At 43.9% G+C, this 19,269-nt stretch overlaps 1 protein-coding gene across 1 annotated transcript in view; it reads left to right on the forward strand.

Annotated features, from left to right (window-relative positions):
- myo5b (myosin VB) overlaps positions 1-17,989 on the forward strand; it is a 42,550-nt gene extending 24,561 nt beyond the window's left edge. Inside the window, exons 16-41 of the mRNA XM_030768044.1 lie at positions 95-238; positions 406-503; positions 1,808-1,894; positions 3,206-3,317; positions 4,081-4,292; positions 4,460-4,616; positions 5,132-5,371; positions 6,091-6,327; positions 7,241-7,334; positions 9,147-9,292; positions 9,397-9,516; positions 9,767-9,901; positions 10,468-10,536; positions 11,927-12,166; positions 12,525-12,619; positions 13,810-13,887; positions 14,558-14,756; positions 14,951-15,044; positions 15,188-15,325; positions 15,580-15,731; positions 15,833-15,922; positions 16,098-16,248; positions 16,386-16,680; positions 16,898-17,072; positions 17,186-17,266; positions 17,420-17,989. Of these exons, the coding sequence (XP_030623904.1) occupies positions 95-238; positions 406-503; positions 1,808-1,894; positions 3,206-3,317; positions 4,081-4,292; positions 4,460-4,616; positions 5,132-5,371; positions 6,091-6,327; positions 7,241-7,334; positions 9,147-9,292; positions 9,397-9,516; positions 9,767-9,901; positions 10,468-10,536; positions 11,927-12,166; positions 12,525-12,619; positions 13,810-13,887; positions 14,558-14,756; positions 14,951-15,044; positions 15,188-15,325; positions 15,580-15,731; positions 15,833-15,922; positions 16,098-16,248; positions 16,386-16,680; positions 16,898-17,072; positions 17,186-17,266; positions 17,420-17,572 (3,792 nt within the window). The 3' untranslated portion in view covers positions 17,573-17,989. The remainder of the gene's footprint in view (positions 1-94; positions 239-405; positions 504-1,807; positions 1,895-3,205; positions 3,318-4,080; positions 4,293-4,459; positions 4,617-5,131; positions 5,372-6,090; positions 6,328-7,240; positions 7,335-9,146; positions 9,293-9,396; positions 9,517-9,766; positions 9,902-10,467; positions 10,537-11,926; positions 12,167-12,524; positions 12,620-13,809; positions 13,888-14,557; positions 14,757-14,950; positions 15,045-15,187; positions 15,326-15,579; positions 15,732-15,832; positions 15,923-16,097; positions 16,249-16,385; positions 16,681-16,897; positions 17,073-17,185; positions 17,267-17,419) is intronic.
- The last annotated feature ends 1,280 nt before the right edge of the window (positions 17,990-19,269 follow it).

The following is a 19,269-nucleotide window of genomic DNA, read 5'->3' on the forward strand; positions in this document are numbered from 1 at the left end:
TCTTCACGTGTTTTTTTTTTTTTTTTTTCTCGTCTTCATATTTATGGTTTGGATGCAGTAATGCTTTGAATCTAATATCTCTCTTGATGTTCAGTTCCAGCTGGTTGCAGATCTCTTCCAGGAGGGGAAAGATGCGGCCGCCTCGTCCTCCGCTGGGAGAGGTAAGATCAGCATCAGGCCGGCCAAACCCGCCATCAAAGCCCCCAACAAGGAGCACAGAAAAACTGTCGGCCATCAGGTGAGCAGCATCTGAGAAATCCGTTATCCATCCTCAACTCGAAGCTTATGAATGCATAATTACTTATGTCAACAAGTTTAAAAAGTGGTCTCTCAGCCACGCATCTTCATAATACGATATTAGGTTATGACTGTCGTCCGGTTCTCGTGTGCTCTTGTCTTGTTTAGTTTCGGAACTCACTACAACTCCTTATGGAGACTCTTAATGCTACCACCCCACACTATGTGCGCTGCATCAAACCCAACGATGAAAAGGAAGCCTTCGCGTGAGTAAAGAGACTGTGTGCGTGTGCATGTGCGTGTGCGTGTGCGTGCGCGTGTGCTTGTGCGTGTTTTTGTCTGTGTGTGTGTGTGTGTGTTTGTGTTCTCTGTGTATTTGCCTCTGAATTAATCGGTGTGTAAACTACCCACATCCCAGTATTTAACGTGAGAAATCAGCCAAGTCAAATGTGATCCTAAGTTATGTAATGGAAAAATAAAGTCCGTTTAGGCTCAGATTAGTGATGCAGTATATTTTCATGTCACAGCATGGGTTAAAACAGAGGGGCCTTTGTTTCAGTGTCACCAGTTCTTTTAATACACTTGATATCAACCATAGCTAATGTGCTCTCTCACAGTGTGTTACATCAGCACATCAGAGGCAATAGAGTAATTCCATAATATGTAATGACTTAAAATGCCCTAATAAGATATAAAGTCAAGAGAGCACAATTAGATGTGTTTATATATGCACTGGCTGAGAAGTCCAAAACCAGGTCTATCCGCCACAGAAAGCTACTGCATCTTAATGGCTTAAACACCATGGCCCTTTTAATCACAGGTCAAATTACAGTTTCAGATTACTCTGAAACTCCTTAATTATTGTTGGATATCTCATTTGTTTACCCCATAACAACAGTGTTGTTAGCCTTAAACACATCCCCTCTCACCGCTACTCTCCAGAGGCCACAGTCGAAGATCCATTTGATGTGCACTTAATTATGCAGACGAGTTTTGTTCTCCTCCTCCTCCTCCTCCTCCTCCTCCTCCCCCGCCCTCCTCCTCCTCCTCCTCCTCATCATCATCATCATCTGTTTTAAAAACCTCTGTTTCTAACAGAGAGAGAGAGCTTGAACGTGTAGCTTTAGCCCCAAGTGTGAAATGCACCTTTATGAGGAAAGCATGGCCTCTGCTTTATTTTGCTTGTGTCTCCTCCACACATTCCTGAACACAAGGGCCTCTTTATGGAGCGTAAATTAGGAGATGATCCACTGTCACATGATGCTAGGGCTGATGGCAAACAGGCAGTTCAGATAGAGCCCATAGTCAGTCCAGCTTTGAGCTGGGCTCCAGCCTCACCATGCCTCTCTCCAGGAAAACGTGTAGTATGCTCAGGAAGAAGATCCGGTGAGGGCAAATGTCGCTGCCTCGCTTCAGGCTTTCAGACATACGTTATTTTTGAACTAGGAAAAAAAAAAATGTTCCTGGAAGAAAAATGTTTGTTGTTTGAAGTCGTGTTATCATTCATATTTGCTTCATGCCTCCCTTTTTTTCTTTTTTTTTTCTTTTTTTCCCTTCCGTGTTTTTACAGATTTGATTCCAGAAGAGCCGTACAGCAGTTGAGAGCATGCGGAGTGTTGGAGACCATCCGTATCAGCGCTGCCGGATATCCGTCCAGGTATTTTTAACGCAGTTACCTATACCTTCATTTTCATTGGATCAGCTGCCTTTTTCTTTTTCCATACGTTTTGTTACTCTGTCAAAACCCCTCAACAGCTGCACCTTTAAGACTAGCGATATCAGATGAATTGATAAGACTTAATGCATGGTTTCCTGTCATAATTTTCATCTTTTTATTATTTGTATTATTATTATTATTATTATACATTGGCACTTGGTTGCACTTACGCAGAGTACCATGCATTGCCCAGAGCAGGTTTTATCTACAGTACTACCATCAGGAGTTCAGTATTAGTTCTTTAATGTACTTTAATGGACTGTACTTAAAACAAAATTTTGCTTGAAAATAAGAGCAGGCAGTCTTGATTTTCTGCTGGGAGCCTCTTGTCAGATTATTAGACATGACAACACGTCCTGCTCCATTCTCGTATGATAGTATCTCAATTCCTCGTCCCATTAGCACAAGATGATGGGTTGTGTTAATAAGTAGCGATCTAACATGATTAAAATGCAGTTACAAGAGCCTGCTAGCATTTAGTGAGTGCTATAAAGAGCATTCCACTGCCATTTACTGTGATAGTCAGTCTAGTGAGGCTTCTCTGCAGGATAGGAGAATCCTAGACTTTGCTCTTTGATGAAGTATGAAATATTGAAATTGTGTCTTGTCTCTTTGAATAACATGGACGTCCTCTCAAATGTTTTTATCCCTTTTTTTATGATGCCTCCTGGCCAACAGTAAAAAAAAAAGAAGGGGGATATTGAATTCCATCTCTCGTGCGCTCTCCTGCACATTGTTAAATTGAATGTCCAAATAAAAGTTCTATTAAAGGCAAGACAGAGCCCAAAGCACAAGGAGTTCTGACTTTACTTTAATCTAAAGTACTCTCTCTGCCTGGAGCTCCAGTCTCTGTGAGAGTCTGTGAGAAGTGTAGAGAGTCAGTTACCAGTGATACAATGAACAATCCCTCTGCCCTGCTTTAAACCATTCAAAATGCATTTGTCTCAGCTCCACACAGAACGCGAATTTTGCTTCAGTAAAATAAACAAAACGGTTTGTTTATTTATTGAGGGGTCAAATAGGTCATTTAGTGAATCATCAGTTCGTTTAGATTTTGGAAACTAAAAAAAAACTCTGTCGGGGGCCCTTTAAAAGCATTTGGGGATGAATCAGTTAGCGAGAATATAACTGTTCATTAGCACATGCTTGTTGCAGTTAGTGTAACAGAAAAATGAATGCTGTAATATTTTGAAAAAAAAAATCATAGCTTCATTATGAAGTAGCCTTACATCTGACGCTGAATGATTACAGGTGGACATACCTGGATTTCTTCAACCGATACCGGGTTCTTATGACAAAGAAAGATATGACCGTCGGCGACAAGAAGCTTGTGTGTAAGAACCTTCTGGAAACTTTAATTAAGGTGAGTCCTGTACCCCGTGATTTACTGTATGTCGAGTAAACCAATACCTAAGATAACATGGTTCCAGCATCACCAGCAGTAGGGTTCAGGGATGAGTTTGTAAATCTCTGTAAAACGACTTTCTTTTTCATTTCAAAAAATTGCAAGATCCTTTACTCCTTAGTTCTGTGCCACGCCTCTGTCACTTTTAAATCTCATTATTAATATTCCTTCTTTGCTCTGCGCTTGTCGTCAAGATATCAAGCATGTCAATTCATCAACATCCACGAGATGAGTTGGAAAGTTCATTAATAGAAAGAGCTGCGCAGAGCCCCGAAGCCAAAGCAAAGCAGCACCCTCTCTGTCTTTGTCGACCCAATAAGTCTCTACATTGTGAACTGAGATGAACTCCTCCTCTAGTTCTCTTAATGTCTCCCAGCTCACTTGACTCAGCATCTCTTTGCCCTGGCTCTTCCCCGCGGTAGCGCTTCACGCGCGCCGGCAAGCGTAAGATGCTAATGAGATGCTCAGTAATTGTTCCATTAGTCTTCTCAGGGTAGGCTAATGGTGGAAAAACACACTGGACTAAGGGGATATTATGCACAAATTGAGATGAGTGTTCATTAAATGAATGGAGTTTGGGCACTGAATTGATTAATGTTGCGTGCCAGAGATTTAATAGATAGCTATGAATATGAAGCTTAAGAGAACAGAGTGACAGCGGACTCTTATGATTAATTAGTTCACTTAGCATCAGGGTGTGACTCCTCTACCTCTCTGCTAGGATCCAGATAAGTTCCAGTTTGGCAAGACCAAAATCTTCTTCAGGGCCGGCCAAGTGGCTTATTTGGAGAAGCTCCGAGCGGACAAGTTCAGATTTGCCTGCATTAAGATCCAGAAGACGGTACGAGGATGGCTGCAAAGGATCCGATACCAGAAGATCCGCAAGTCTGCCCTCGTGCTGCAGAGATACGGCCGCGGCTTCCTGGCCCGCAGGTAAGACGTGATATCGTGTACTTACACGGGCTCACCAGCTTTACAGCAATTTAGCAACTTTGTTCTGCTTTGTTGTAACATGTAGCTACTTACTCAAGGACTCTGTTTCCCTGCCTCATTCTCTCTCTCGCTCTCTCTCCATCTTTCCCTCCCTCTTTATCTCCCAGGTATTTCGAACACCTGCGTCTGACGCGTGCCGCTCTCATTTGTCAGAAGCAGTACCGCATGGTCAGAGTACGACGAGAATATCTCAGAATCCGTCAGGCTACGATTACCATCCAGGCCTTTACCCGCGGCATGTTCATACGCAGGCTGTACCAAGAGGTACTGCAGCGCACGTTGATCCCCTACCCACATTCACTCGCAAATATCTCCTCTCACTCACTCTGTCTCAACCCAAAGTCTGTCAGTCATACAATCAGTGTAGTCCAGTTAAGGAGTTAGATACTAATAATGGTGATCCCACTGTGATCCAGGCCTAGGTCAACATTGTTGTCTTTTCCTACTAAAGTTAGTAAATCTCTAACAGGACTGAATGTATTACAGTAATACCACGCAGACATCACATGAATGCCTGACAGGCCTCTTATTCTAATTTCCTTCCTGCAGTAAACTGAGATAAACGACTGATAGAATGAGGTCCCAGGGATGCAGTTCACTCAAGAACACTGAAATATGGCCAATTATCCAAATAAACCAATCACATGTTTGCCCCATGTCTGAAGTCCGGACGGAAAGAAGAACCGCGTATGATCCGTGGAATTTTTCATTACAGACGTCAGTCTCGTGAACACGGCCCCTAAAATGATCTGATCTCTGTTTCTCTGCTTTCTGCTCAGTTCCTGCTCCATGTCAAAGCCATTATCATCCAAAGAACAGTCCGTAGCTGGCTGGCCAGGAGGAAGTTCAGACGGGCCCGTGACGCAGCCATCGTGATCCAGTGTGCCTATCGCCGTGTGCTGGCCAAGCGACAGCTGAAACAGCTGAAGATTGAAGCCCGGTCGGCCGAGCACTTTAAGAAGCTCAACGTTGGCATGGAAAACAAGATAGTGCAGCTCCAGAGGAAGATGGACGACCAGGTGTGTATGGTTCTGAAACTTCCCTGACGTACCACGTTTTTCGTCACTAAAGCCGTAAGACTAGGTGCCATTGACGACGAACTAATCTAATACGTACTAATCGACGCTCGTATCTAATTATATGGTATGAGCCTAAATACATTAAGACTTGGCACACCTCTTTGGTTTTCATGACTGATGAAATATAATGAGATATTAGTCTTTATAATGAATTATTAGTATTATAACGCGATTCTAAATAGCAAATTGTCTATAAGGCCCCTTTGACACATAAAAGATTGCTAGATGCATTTTTCCGACAAGGCTTGAAGATACTCCCTTTCTCACTTGCACTCCATTCCAGGAACTCTGGGACAAATGTGTGTTCACACGTGACATGAAAATCCCAGACAGGAAGGATGTGAAATCTAATTTTACATAGGGAAAAACACTTTGTTTTGAACAAGATGGCGGTCAAACCAATTCTATCAAGTGTCAAGTTGTGTACATCAGTTTACAACAGATTTTGTAAACAACTCTTGTTGTTAAATACAATATTTGGTCTGCTGTTCTGGAAAATAGCCATATCAACTTTCCTCCGAATCACGTTCACACATTGCCCCGTTCCGGAAAATCGCAGGAACATTTCCAGATAAAGTTGTTTGAATGTGTGAAAGGGGTTTAAGTGGTGTTAGAATAAAACTACGTCTCTCTCTCTCTCTTTTTTTTTTTAAATATAGTCCAAAGAGTATAAGACTCAGAATGAACAACTTTCTGTTGCCAACGTTACTCTGGGCTCGGAGGTCACCAAACTGCAGAAAGAGCTGGAGACGCTCCGTAGTCGCCAAAGCGACGGGAGTCAGCTTACCTCCCTCCAGGAGGAGCTGGAAAGGCTGAGGGCGGAGCTGCAGGAGGCCCACGCTCACAGGAAGACACTGGAGGAGGAGTACAGCAGTGAGAAGCTCACATTAGAACAGGTGAGGAGACACAATTCAGGGGTCAAATGATTGTCATTTTTTTTTTCACTGCAGTTATGAAAGTGGGGGAGAATAAGCATAGGAGGAATTTGAGGCAGTTTGGGTTGAGATGATCGGAAATGCCTGACTGTAGAACGGGGCAGTACATTAGATGTGACTTGTCAGAGGTCGTACGTTATAAAACTAATGCTAGTCATCCATCTCCATTTAACCAATTCAGTGAGAAAGTCTCTGAAGATCAAACACTAAAAGTAACATAACAGAGTCTCTGTTTTTCAATCAAACAAGGACATGTATTGATCTTTCAGAATGTCCTGTGTTACATTGGAGAAAACTGGTTAAACAGACAACTAAAACATCCGCATGAACTTACAGCTGACCTGAATACTTTCTGTCACCTTTGACAGTCACACTTTGACGGTCCCTCTCTGTCGCCCTTGAAGGCTGTGACTCTCTTTGTTGTGTTATGTGTTAAGTGACCCCTATTTACATTAAGTTAGTGCTTTTTCCTGAAGATGTAAGACACCGGTGTGTAAAGTCACAGCTGTCTGATTCCTCTGTGTGTGTGTGTGTGTGTGTGTGTGTGTGTGTGTGTGTGTGTGTGTGTGTGTGTGTGCGCGCGCGTGCGTGTGTGTGTGTGTGTGTGTGTGTGTGTGCGCGTGCGTGTGTGTGTGTGTGTGTGTGTGTGTGTGTGTGTGTGTGTGTGTGTGTGTGTGTGTGTGCGTGCGCTCAAATGAGTCACCAGGTCATTTTGTCCCGCTTTTTTCCCCCTCGTTTTTGAGGTGAAATTGTGAATTTCAGATGTGTTAGAATATCCAGTCATGCAGGAGTAAATAAACCACATTAGAGTCAGCTGACTTTGGGCTGGAATAAGCTGTGGTGCTGATGTGTGCTCTGTTTACCTGTTCACCAGAGGGTGGAGGAGCTGGAGAAAGAGAACTCTTTACTGAAAGAAGAGAAAGAGGAGATGAACCGCAAAATCCTGCAACAGTCAAAGAGCGGGGAAGGTGAGCTATTCATCCGAGGGAAAGGAGAACTGTCACACACACACACACACTCAAACACACCCACACCGACAATCTGAGCTAAGGAATACTGTGTCCTGTCAACTGAAGTAAAAGTGGGCTACCCAGAAGGCTGGGAACGGTTTTGTTTCTCACACAAGAAGGGGCTCTGTGTTGAAGCAGGGCAGCAGAGGGAGAGAGTGAATTAGATGTCAGGGGTGGAACATGAGACCACAGCTTCACCTGTGAGTCTCTGAGGTTGACTACGGTTTGAGCCTGGGTTAAACGCAAGATAAACGTCTAAAACCCGAAGTTAGCTCTGACCGCACTTCAGATATATAGTAAGTCTAACACACGTTTCGTTTATTTTTAACGACGTTCCATACCAGGTGTGTGTTCATGTCCAGATTTTTACAGTAGTAGGTTATTTGTATTGTAATGTTAAAGCTTTCTTTGCATTATAGAATCTTTCTGAGTGCATTCATTTTAGTTTTGTATCACTGACATTATTGTTGTTGTCAAGCTTGCTAACAGAGAGCGAAAACTCTTTGTGTGGACTTCATTATCTTAGAATTTGCCATCTCTGTTTGATCCTCCTTCTCTGGTCTATGTTTGAAGAGAGAGATTTTGTTTCACAGAGATAAGATCTGACCTTGTCGATGACGTTTCAAAAAAAAAAAAATGCAGTGCAGAAAGCCGTCAGGGGGGTTTTTCACAGAGGAGTGGAAAGCTCTACGGTGGTGGTTTTCTCTTAGGTGTCAACAGAACACCTTTAACTCACAGTCTGCCTCTTCACTAATGTATGTGTCAAGAGTCCCTGAAATGGAGGATAACCAATAAGCATGTAAATGTGCATTCTCACTCATCATATATTTAGTACATATGTCTGTTTTTTTTTTGTTTTGTTTTGTTTTATTCTGGTTTTTTTTTCCAAACCAATAAACAGTATGTTTCAGTGTTGTCAGAGGAGCAGTAGTTTTACATTTGCAGATGTTACTTAGAAATGTACCTGATAAAGATTTTCAGAGAAACATTATCGCAGCACCGTTCTGTTTCTGAATTCTTGTTTCATTTCCCACACGATGATAGCCTGATAATGTCGGCGGGGAACAGAAAACTTACATATGTTTTACTTATCATCACTCTTATCAGAACATATGGTAATTACGTTCAAATGATAAGGCTGACTGTTATCTTTAAAGATTTACTGTACAGCCAGACACAAGCTCCGTCCTATGTTACGGTATGTGTCTTAAGGAGGCCTATGTAAATTCACAGTGGCCCACAGGGCTGGAAATTATGTGGGTGACTTAGACAATAGGTGATTAGTTATATTTTAGCAGGGGAGATGGCCCAATGGTCACTGACACTGCTCTATAGAGTATATAGGGAAATGGCAGGTTAACAAGGGGGGTTGCATTTTGGTCATTTTGTGAATTTCCACAGATTGGCAAATGGATATAGATATGAGAGAAAACACCCCAAAAGTATAATGGATTCCACCATTTTCTCTGCTCAAGTTCTTACCTTTAAAGTAGATGAATTGTAACGTGGCTGCGGCAGGAATCCAGCATGATTGTTTTGCTTTTCATATTTTATGTTGGATTAAAAATTAGTATCTAACTCCATGTTTCTCAACATGTTTTATCAGATATAGAATTTTCGATATACGTAATCTCACAGGCATTTCAAATGAGTTGACTGCTTCAGTGCTAAGAGTGAAAATGATGATTTAGATGGCAATCTGCTTTACATGTGTTCATATATATATGTGTGTGTGTAAACAGTATATGCATATGTGTGTGTGTTTTTCAGGCCAGGAGAGCAGCTCATCACAGAAAGAGATCCGTCTGCAGACTGAGCTGGATGAGGAGAGACTTCGCTATCAGAACCTGCTGAAAGAGTTCTCCAGGCTGGAACAGAGATATGACAACCTACAGGAAGAAGTCTCCCTGGCTAAGGTAAGCGAACCCTATAGATACGGCGAGAGACAACTAACAAAAGACCCGAGCCCCTCTTGTCATTTTCCATCGGCTTACGCGCCCCGATGTCTTTGACCCTCTAGTTTCAGCCCGGCCATCGGCGAAACCCGTCCAATCAGAGCAGTCTGGGTTCTGACTCCAACTACACATCAATCACCATGTCTGAGGTGGGAGATACTGAGGACGCCATCCAGCAAGTTGAGGTGAGGGCAGCTGTCATCAGTACACCTGACCTGTCTGAGTAAACTTCAGATCTAAACCTCACAAACTCCGCCTCCTCAGACCTTAAGCACCCTCTCTCATAAACCCCTTTCTTTAAAGCCAAGCCAGGAGACTGTCCCCCGTAGTTGCTTAGGATCGGTTTTATTGGCGGCGTCTGGTTTATGGATGGCGTGTTTGAACTGCTCGTGTGTGTGCCTCTGGCGTCTCCTGATCGTGTCTCCCTCCCCTCAGGACATGGGCTTAGAGAAGGCGGCCATGGACATCAGCGTGTTTATGAAGCTGCAGAAACGGGTGCGGGAGCTGGAGCAGGAGAGGAGGAGGCTCCAGAGTAACATGGAGAAGATGGAGGATCTGGCCAAGCGTAAAGTCAGTGTCTCTCGCTCTCTCTCTCTCTCTCTCGCTTTACCTGTGTTCTGCCATCGCCCACGTGTCATCACCCACCCTGTGTTTCCAGACTGAACCCCAATGAGTGGATTTTTGTCACTGCAACTTATTTTATCAATCACCGTCTCGCTCATAGTGTTGCGAAGGACTTGAGTATGGAGAGACCAACGAATGAAAATGAAATGACGGTTTTTATTTTCAGTAACCTCGTTAGAAATGAATGTTAGTTAGGCGATTTTGGTTAGTTAATTTAGTTATTAGGCGCATGATATTAATTTTTCCTTGTAAATTAAAGGTGAAGTCAGACGAGGTTTTTTTTTGTTTTGTTTTTTTAAAACCGTCAACCACAGTCCATAGAAAAGATTCAAATCAACACAGGCGATGGATCATGACACTCATGACCTCTAACCCATGTATCTGTGTCCTCCTTGGCTCTGATTATCAATACATGTTGCGACACAACTGGCGTCATACATAGCTGTCCTCATGCTGTTTCCTTATCAAGTAGAACAAGTCAATGGTTACTGTTCTTCCCTTTGTCCCGTTAGGGTGTTGAGTCCAAGGAGTCTACGTCAGAGGAGGATTCTAATGCAGACTCAGCCTACCACAGTCTCAAGGTACTGCTCTCATTCACACACATCCATCTGTTTCGCTCTCTTTGGTACACAGCGTTCTCTGTGGAGTAGCATGTCTCTGCTGGTGCTCATTGACTTCTTCTGTACTTTGGGGGCTCTGGCGTTGCTAGCTGCCCTGCCCGTCAAACTGTTGGTGAGTGCACCGCCGAACGCGCGTGAGGGGGGGAAGACGTGACAGCTGCATAATGACAACGACAACTTCGCATGCACGACAAATTTCCCTTTAGTCCGATACTCTTGTTTTCTTTCGAAGCGTTTTTGTGTTTTAACACTAAATGAATTTCTACACGTCTTTATTACAGCATGTGATTGTCATGTAAAGTAGTTTGCCGTGATGTCATAGGACAGTAGTGGTCAGAGGAGCCCTGAGGGGTATGAATGTTGGAAAGCAAGTGTCTGAGTACCTCTCAGGTGTGGATAGTTTTCAGGTATGGAAATCAGGGGAGTGAGAACTGAAACGATGGTGTACTCGTCTTGTCTAAGTCAGGGTTCGTGGATTTGAGCTTTAGCTTGTAGTGCAGGTTTGTAAGTTTTAGAAAAGAGCGTTTGTTAGTGAATAAGATACCTGCTCAGTGCTTGGTTGTAGTTTAAATCTGAATTCTCTGAACACTCCACGTGGTCACTCATTCACCCTTTGCCAGTGTTGATATGCATTCGAGGAGTATAGGTCAGTTGCTTTAAATGGTAAGATTTGATTGTAAGGACAAAGTACAAGGTCAGATACACTTAACCCTTGCCTAAATGACGTTATTGCGTTCTTGATTTGACATAATCTGCTGTAAGATCATTTTTGCACATGCCAGCGGCCGATAGTTTTGTTTAGGTCATTTGACTATGTCAGAGCTACAGTATGTGGGTTTTAATGTACGCCTCGAGATTAACAGCCATGGCTTTTAGATTCAGCTGTCTAAAATAAAAAAAACATTAATTAGAAACCTTGGTCGGTCGTTTCCTCTTTGCCTGTCCCTTACCTTCACACTCTTTCTCACTCTGTCCTTTTCACTCTCTCTCTCTCTCTCTCTCTCTCTCACACACACACACACACACACACTTTTTAAAGAGATTAAGTTAACACGTCAGCTAATCTGTTCGTATTTTTTTTAAGATAATTTATTTTGCTCATAAAAGTTTCCCCTCAGAGACTTTTATCTATCTTGCTGCACTCTGTTTCCACAAAGACTCTGTTCTGAAGTACTTCTATAGAATGGTCACGTCTGTTTCCACGGAGACTTTGTTCTGAAGTGCTTCTATAGAATGGTCACGTCTGTCTCCACGGAGACTTTGTTCCGAGGCGCCTCTATAGAACGGTCACGTCTGTTTCAGATTAGTGTTTTAAAATGTCTCCTCTCCCTCTCTCCCCCTCTCTCCACAGAGACAGGAGCTGGAGTCTGAGAATAAGAAACTGAAGAATGATCTGAACGAGCTGAGGAAGACTGTGGCTGACCGGGCCTCAGAGGGCAATGCCTCTAACGAGCTACAGGAGAGCTACAACCTGCTCCTCGGCCAGTTCAAAGCAGCCAATGAGGAGCTGGAAATCCGCAAGGAGGAGGTCCTTATGCTAAAGGCCCAGGTCCTCCGCTCCACCAAACAGAGTGAAGAAACCAATCATATTGTGAGTGTTTGTGTTGTAAGCTACAGGTGTTTCTGAACATAATTATTGAAAACTTTGAAGTCTTGTCCAGCGCAGTTCTGCTATGACAATGTGCTAAGAGGTTTCTGTGCTTGAAATTAGAGCAAAAAACCTATTGTGTGTACAGAGAATTGGTCCAGTTTGACTGTGACTGAAACCTCTATCTAAGAGAGACGTTCAGTGCTTAAGAATAGGTGAATGTACTTTCCTCATGCTTTCTGAAAGGTTTTGCTGTGCATGCACGCAATATCGCCATCAGCGTGAACTCTTTTTGGCTTTGGGCCAAAAGGACGGTTTTCAACTACCAGCGCGTGTTAGACATCCCGTTTCCCTTTAACAGGACACCAATAACGTGCAGGATTGGAGCAACAACAGAAAGTCAGTGGATAACGAGGAAGCTCTTCGGTCTTTCCATGGACTCAGTGAGTCAAAGAAGTAAGTGCCACGGACACAAACTTATAACGGTCGCGTTCGGTGAGCGACGATGCAAATTTGATCTTAAGGCTGACTATGGTTTTTGCCCTTGTTCAGCAGTTTCCTCTCCTCTCCACTGTGTCTGAAATTTTTTTTGCTGCGCTTAACTCTGTGGGGACCAGTGGTTGGAAGCCCAAACAACGACCTTCTGCAGATAATTGGCGCTAGAGGCTTCTAACTGACAGCTAAAGCAGGCAGCCGAGGGGCACATGTGTCCAATTATCGTTGCAGCGCATGCCTCAAGCGAAGACATTATCCTTGCCCTTTCTATGCATTTCACAGATGCAACCTTTAGAAAAGATGTTTCTTTATGTTCTCTGAAAAAAGACAGATTTTTTTTTTTTTTCATGAATCTTTTCTGCTTTTGATTGACTGATGACGTTGCGTGACCTACTTGCTGTGCGCTCCTCTCTAAAATGGATAGCGATATCCGACCAGGGGGAATCTATATTCATGGCCTTGTCAGTCCCGATAAAGAGAGGTCTTCAGCGGGAGTGACGTTAAGTGACAGGTGTTAGATGAGCCAGAGATCACGGTAGAGAAAACACATTTGTGTTTCCTTTGACCCGTTCACCCTAGACACCCCAAATCCGTCTTACTGATGGGTGCCATTTGAAATGCAAGCTTTTTCCTATCTTTCCATATTTTTTTTTTTTTTTTGTCATTTCTGCTGAAGAAGCCAAAGTGGTAAATTTGGACTTCTCGTTTCCCCAGCAAACACTATCAGACAGGGAGACTGATAACCTGAAATGGACCATTAGCAAACGCTGAGGAGGGGATCCAATGACTGTAGATAAGATATGGATATGAGTTGGAGTGAAAGTCATAAGCAAAGAGTCATGTGTTAACGTTACAGATATTGCAGTTTAAGGAAAGACGGACGAGGCCCTGAATGTCAGAACGCTCCCCTGTGCTGAGACCAGAGTTTTTCATCGCTGTAAATTCTGCTGATTGCACTCTGGGGATGGTCAATGCCTTGTTACGTTTCGTTGACTGTAAACTGCTATTCTTTACTAACCCCTCCTGCTTTTTCTTTCTGTGTCTCTCTTTCTGTTTCCAACTGTTTTTCCCCCCTGTGCGACTCCCTTTCGACTCCCTTTCCCTCCCTCTCTCTCTCTCTCTCTCTCTCTCTCTCTCTGCTGTGGTGTCAGTAAGTCTCAGGACTGGGGTTATTTGAATGAAGATGGAGAACTGGGACTGGCTTTCCAGGGTTTAAAGCAAGTAGCCAGGTTGTGCTTCTGTGTTTCTGATCTCTCCTCACTTTCATACCTGTCATTTCCTTTCTCTCCACTCTTTCGCTCAGTCGATCACTTCTCAAGCTCTGCTCCAAGGTCTTGGTTTATTCATTTATATTCCGCGCATGTGGAAATATTATACCAATCTCTCCTATCCTTTTTTTTTTAATCAAATGAGAATTAGGTTTATATGATTTTTTTCACCTGCTGCACTCAGGTGCATCACTCCTCAGCGCTTCAATCTAATGTGACTGTGTTGTCACTCCGATTGTAGCTTTTGTTAATGACGCAGTGACAGTCAGAGAAACCGCTTTTAGACATTGACTTCATTAATAATTTCATCTTGTGCTTTCTCCTTTTGCTTTAAGTGCCAGAGAAAGAGCCTTATATAATGTTTTATAAACGTATAATATAAACCAGTAGCATGGGTCATACGGGAGTATATGTAATATTTTGGTTAGGTCTTAATCCTATGTGAAATATAGAAAGATCAACACAACATACAGCAGTTATATGATGTTGGTGTACAAACTATTTTTAACTCCTGTACTAGTTTAATCCTGAACTGAGCTCACCTACCCCTTTTCTCCACTCCATGTCTGTGTCTGTCCGTGTGTCTGTCCGTGTGTCTGTGTGTCTGTATGTGTGTGCGCGTACGTATCAGGCTGTTGGAGGCCCAGTTGCAGTCTCAGGACAGGATGTATAAGGACGAGTTGGAGGCTCTCCATACCCAGATTGAGCTGCTGAAGGTGGACCTGGAGAAGAAACAGGAGGCGCTTAACTACACCATGTCCTTGTCTCCCGAGGACAAAGTGGAGTTCAGCGTGCAACAGGAGCTCACTCGGCTGACCAACGAGAACCTGGTGAGACGTCGGAGCTGTAGTGTCCAGCTTTCTCTTCCCATGAGTCTCACACACCTCAGCACAGCTGTACACTCATGCTTCTGTACTCATAGAGATGGCACCGATGCACATGACTGCCTGGGGGGAAAAAAAAAATACATAGACACACACACACGTACTTGACTTGACTATGTTGATGTGTGTCTGTGCTCCAGGACCTCAAAGAGCACAAGGAGAAACTAGAGAAGAATGAGAGGAAACTGAAGAAGCAGCTGAAGATCTACATGAAGAAAGTGCAGGAGCTTGAAGGTCAGAAAGAGGGTTATGTCTGCACTTGATTTCTCTACAGTCGGTCTGTGACTGGATTAGAGTCGGTTTTTATTAAGTCACTCAGATCACTGATGTGCAGGCTGTGCGTAGCGTGCTGATGACGTGTTGGTCTGTGCGTTCAGTGGCTCAGGTAGCGGCGAGCAGAGGCAGACCCGAGCTAAGCCGTCAGGTTACGGTCCAGAGGAAGGAGAAGGACTTTGAAGGTATGCTGGAGTACAACAAGGAGGACGAGGCCGTGCTGATCAAGACGCTAATCACAGGTGTGTGTGTGTGTGTGTGTGTGTGTGTGTGTGTATAAGTGCGTGCAGAAAACAGGTGTGAAACAGACCAACGGTCAGGCATTATTGCAAGCCCTAGGTCTGTTTCCTTAGTATTACAGTCATCCGTAGTATTACCATTGTTTTCCTGTTTATTTGTCAGTGCAACTCAAGGGAAAAAGAAATCGGATCAGTCTGTCTTTAAAGCTCGTTTTGTAACGTTTTCCTCATGTGTATTTATTGATTTATTTTTGCAGATATGAAACCCCATGCTGTGTCTGCCACAGTACCCTGTCTCCCTGCCTATATTCTGTTCATGTGTATCCGCCACGCTGACTACATCAACGATGACCAGAAAGTTCACTCGCTGCTCACTTCCACCATCAACGCCATCAAGAAGGTTCTCAAGGTAATAAAGTCTCAGGATTCTCATGTGTGTTTCTCAATGTAAGGTTGACCGGTGCAACCTCACTTTTTTTTCTTTTCTCTCTCTTTTTCGTTCCTCTGCAGAGAAACAGTAACGACTTTGAGATGACCTCCTTCTGGCTGGCTAATACAAGTCGACTCCTACATTGTCTCAAACAATACAGCGGGGACGAGGTGACGACAAAACTTTACTCACAGTCATCGTACTCTCTTCTTAAATGTCATTAAACTACAAATGACATTGGTCCGGTCCATACCTAAAAAGCCCGGCCAGAGGCCTATTTCGAACCTTTGGGTAAAGAGCGAGAGTTGTTTTGCTAAGGCATGCTGTCTTGTGTGTTTCTCACAGGCGTTCATGACTCAGAACACCACCAAACAGAACGAGCACTGCCTGAAGAACTTTGACCTTGCTGAGTATCGGCAGGTCCTGAGTGACCTCTCCATCCAGATCTACCAGCAGCTCGTCAAAATAGCCGAGGGAGTCTTACAACCTATGATCGGTCAGTAGAAATAACGGCGGACTGCACTCAACTATCGCGGCTTCAAAAACGCCTTGTCGTATCGATGTGTCGATATCTAGCTCTCTCATGAGATGGCGACTGTAGTAGTGAGTTTGTGATTGTTCTGGTCCTGGCAGTGTCGGCGATGCTGGAGAGCGAGAGCATACCCAGTCTAGCCGGAGTGAAACCCACGGGCTACCGGAAGCGCTCGTCCAGCGTGGACTGCGAGTCCGGGGGGCCGGGGGGCTACACTCTGGAGGGGCTGATCCGCCAGCTGGGCCAGTTCTACGGCATCATGGGAGAGCACGGCCTGGACCCCGAGATCGGCCAGCAGGTGATCCGTCAGCTCTTCTACAACATCAACGCCGTGACGCTCAACAACCTGCTGCTGCGCAAAGACGTCTGCTCCTGGAGCACCGGCATGCAGCTCAGGTACAAAGACCACGTCAATGCCACATTTACTCATAACTAATAACCACGTCAGACTAAATCAAAAAAGGGAAGATTTATCCCTCTGTCACTAATCAAGGGGCATCTCGGGGGAAACCGCGGTTTTGATCTCGAGCGGTATTGTACGGTAGATGGGGGGGGGGGGGGGGGGACTAGCAAAACGAGGCAAATAAGTGACGAGCGTTTGGTTGCGGAACAGATACAACATCAGCCAGATGGAGGAGTGGCTTAGGGGGAAGAACCTGCAGCAGAGTGGGGCGGCGGAGACCATCCAGCCGCTCATCCAGGCCGCTCAGCTGCTGCAGGTGAAGAAGAAGACGTCTCAGGACGCCGAGGCTATCTGTTCGCTCTGCACGGCTCTCAGCGTGCAGCAGGTATATAACCACGCCTCTGATTTCAGCTGAACACAGCCGTTTTCTCTCTCGAATCCCGTTTCTCTTTATGTACGGCCGTGCTTAATGCCGTCTGGCGTTTTTTTCTCCCGCAGATTGTGAAAATCCTCAACCTTTACACTCCGCTGAATGAGTTTGAAGAAAGAGTCACGGTGTCATTCATCAGAGACATACAGGTAGAACTTTATTCATTTTATGTTTCTTTTTTTTTTTTCATGCAGTGTTTTCTTTTTATTTAATGTCAGTCAATAGCTTATTTTACTGCTTGGTTTTTATTATGCTTTACGTTCCGAGTTGTTTAATCCGACAAATGTGGTTGCTTTCCTTAGAGTCGTCTGCAAAACCGAACCGATAAGAACCAGCTGCTGGTAGACACCAAGCACACGTTCCCTGTCCTGTTTCCCTACACCCCTTCTGCCCTGAGCCTGGAGAACCTGCACATCCCTGCCTCCCTCAACCTGGACTTTCTCATATGGGTCTGAGACCTGACACTGGGCCTCTCTAAACCAGGTGTGGAGGGAAGAAGCACTCTGGGCACTAACCAGCTGTTCCCTCCTCCTAAACAGTGGATGGCGCTGTAGGAGAAGTCAGCGAGAAGAGAAAGCTGTCTAACAGGCCATCTCAGGCGCTTCAGTTTCAGATCGTATCGTTTCGGCTCAGGCTTGAGCTAAAATGCTACCTGCTCTGTCATCCGGCTTTTAGACAGTTATTTCTCTGAACCAGCTACATTTCTGTGCGCTCTGTTTTAATATGCTGGGGCTTTTTTTTTAAGAAGCAGAAGCACAGGGTCATAGCACTACAAAAGAAGCGTTCAAAAGAATTTGTTCCTTTAGGGCCAGCAGATCCCTCAGCCAATCAGAAGGATTGACTCATCTGGACCAAGTGGAGCGTCTGGCTTACAGTCACCTCCAATTGAACCAAAACTGAAGAATCTATTAAAAATTTAAAAAATATATATTGAAACATGTATTTGTAAATTAGATTGTGCTTAACACTTTTCTTATGATCATTTGTATTTAGTCATCCTCTCTAGACCCTTTGACACGAATGATGAACAGGCATTTCTCAGACACCTGAATATTCGTTTATATGAAAGAATTCCCCTCAGTCTTTCTCGTGACTGGGATATTTTTTACGCCTGATGCACTGCTTCCAGTCTCAGACTCAGACTCAGACAACAGACAGCTGACGACAGTAAAGCAGGAGAGATTTTCTGCGTTGCCGTCTCGGTGACTCACTCTTGTCTAAATGGGCCTTACAATCTTCTTTTCTTTTCTTTTTTTCTTTTTTAAACCTGGAAGCCTTTTCTGTTCTCAGAGTCTTCTGTCTCTCCAAGACCTTTAAAAAAAAAAAAAAAAAAAAAAGCATATCCCTAATATCCTGTGTGAGACATCACAATAAAACCAGGCTAGTTAGGAAGCGTATGAGAGTAACGGACGTGAAAAGCCCAAGTGGACAACAGAAGAAAAACGTTAAGTCATTAGAGAGGGTAGTGAGGAGAAGAGGTCAGAGTAGGATGACTGAGACGTGGTTCAGAGTGAGAAATATCTTAAGCTTGGCTGGCAGGGGACTTTTGGGGTCAAAGGTTGAACAAGTAAGTGCTGGGAGGAGATTAATGTGCAAGCAGGATATGATTACGTATGTGCAATTATGGTACTGCAAGGAACTAAGAAAGATTCAGAGGTCTGTGGGTAACTGACGAGATCAGAGGGATTCAATAGACTTAACTTTGATTGTTGTTGTTGTTGTTGTTGTTGTTGTTTTGTGTTGTGTTGTTGTTTTTTTAATTGTAAACTGGTCTCTTTTAATATGTTTGTAACGGTACATTTATACCACAAAAGCTCCAGGCAACATTTTCTGTGCTAAAATATTTTACAGAAACTCTACAGAGCCATTTCTTTGCTAACTTCTGGTACGACCCCTGGTTCCACGTGGCGGTTTGCATGGTCTGTAGATCTTTTTTTTTTTTTCTCTCTCTCTTCCTCTGTGTGGAATGGAGAATAACGTAAAGATACACACTTGTCAAGCACAAGCTGATAAAAATATTTCTTTGCTAATGTGCTTCATGTGGTATGTTGTTTCATACGAGTGACGGACGTCACCGAACGGAGCATTGAACTGGGACCATTTTTTTGTGGGGGAGGTGTTTCGGACTCTCTCGCATGAATTTAACGTTGCA

The sequence above is a fragment of the Chanos chanos genome, chromosome 3 (genome assembly GCF_902362185.1).
Source record: "Chanos chanos chromosome 3, fChaCha1.1, whole genome shotgun sequence".
Taxonomy (NCBI): Eukaryota; Metazoa; Chordata; class Actinopteri; order Gonorynchiformes; family Chanidae; genus Chanos; species Chanos chanos.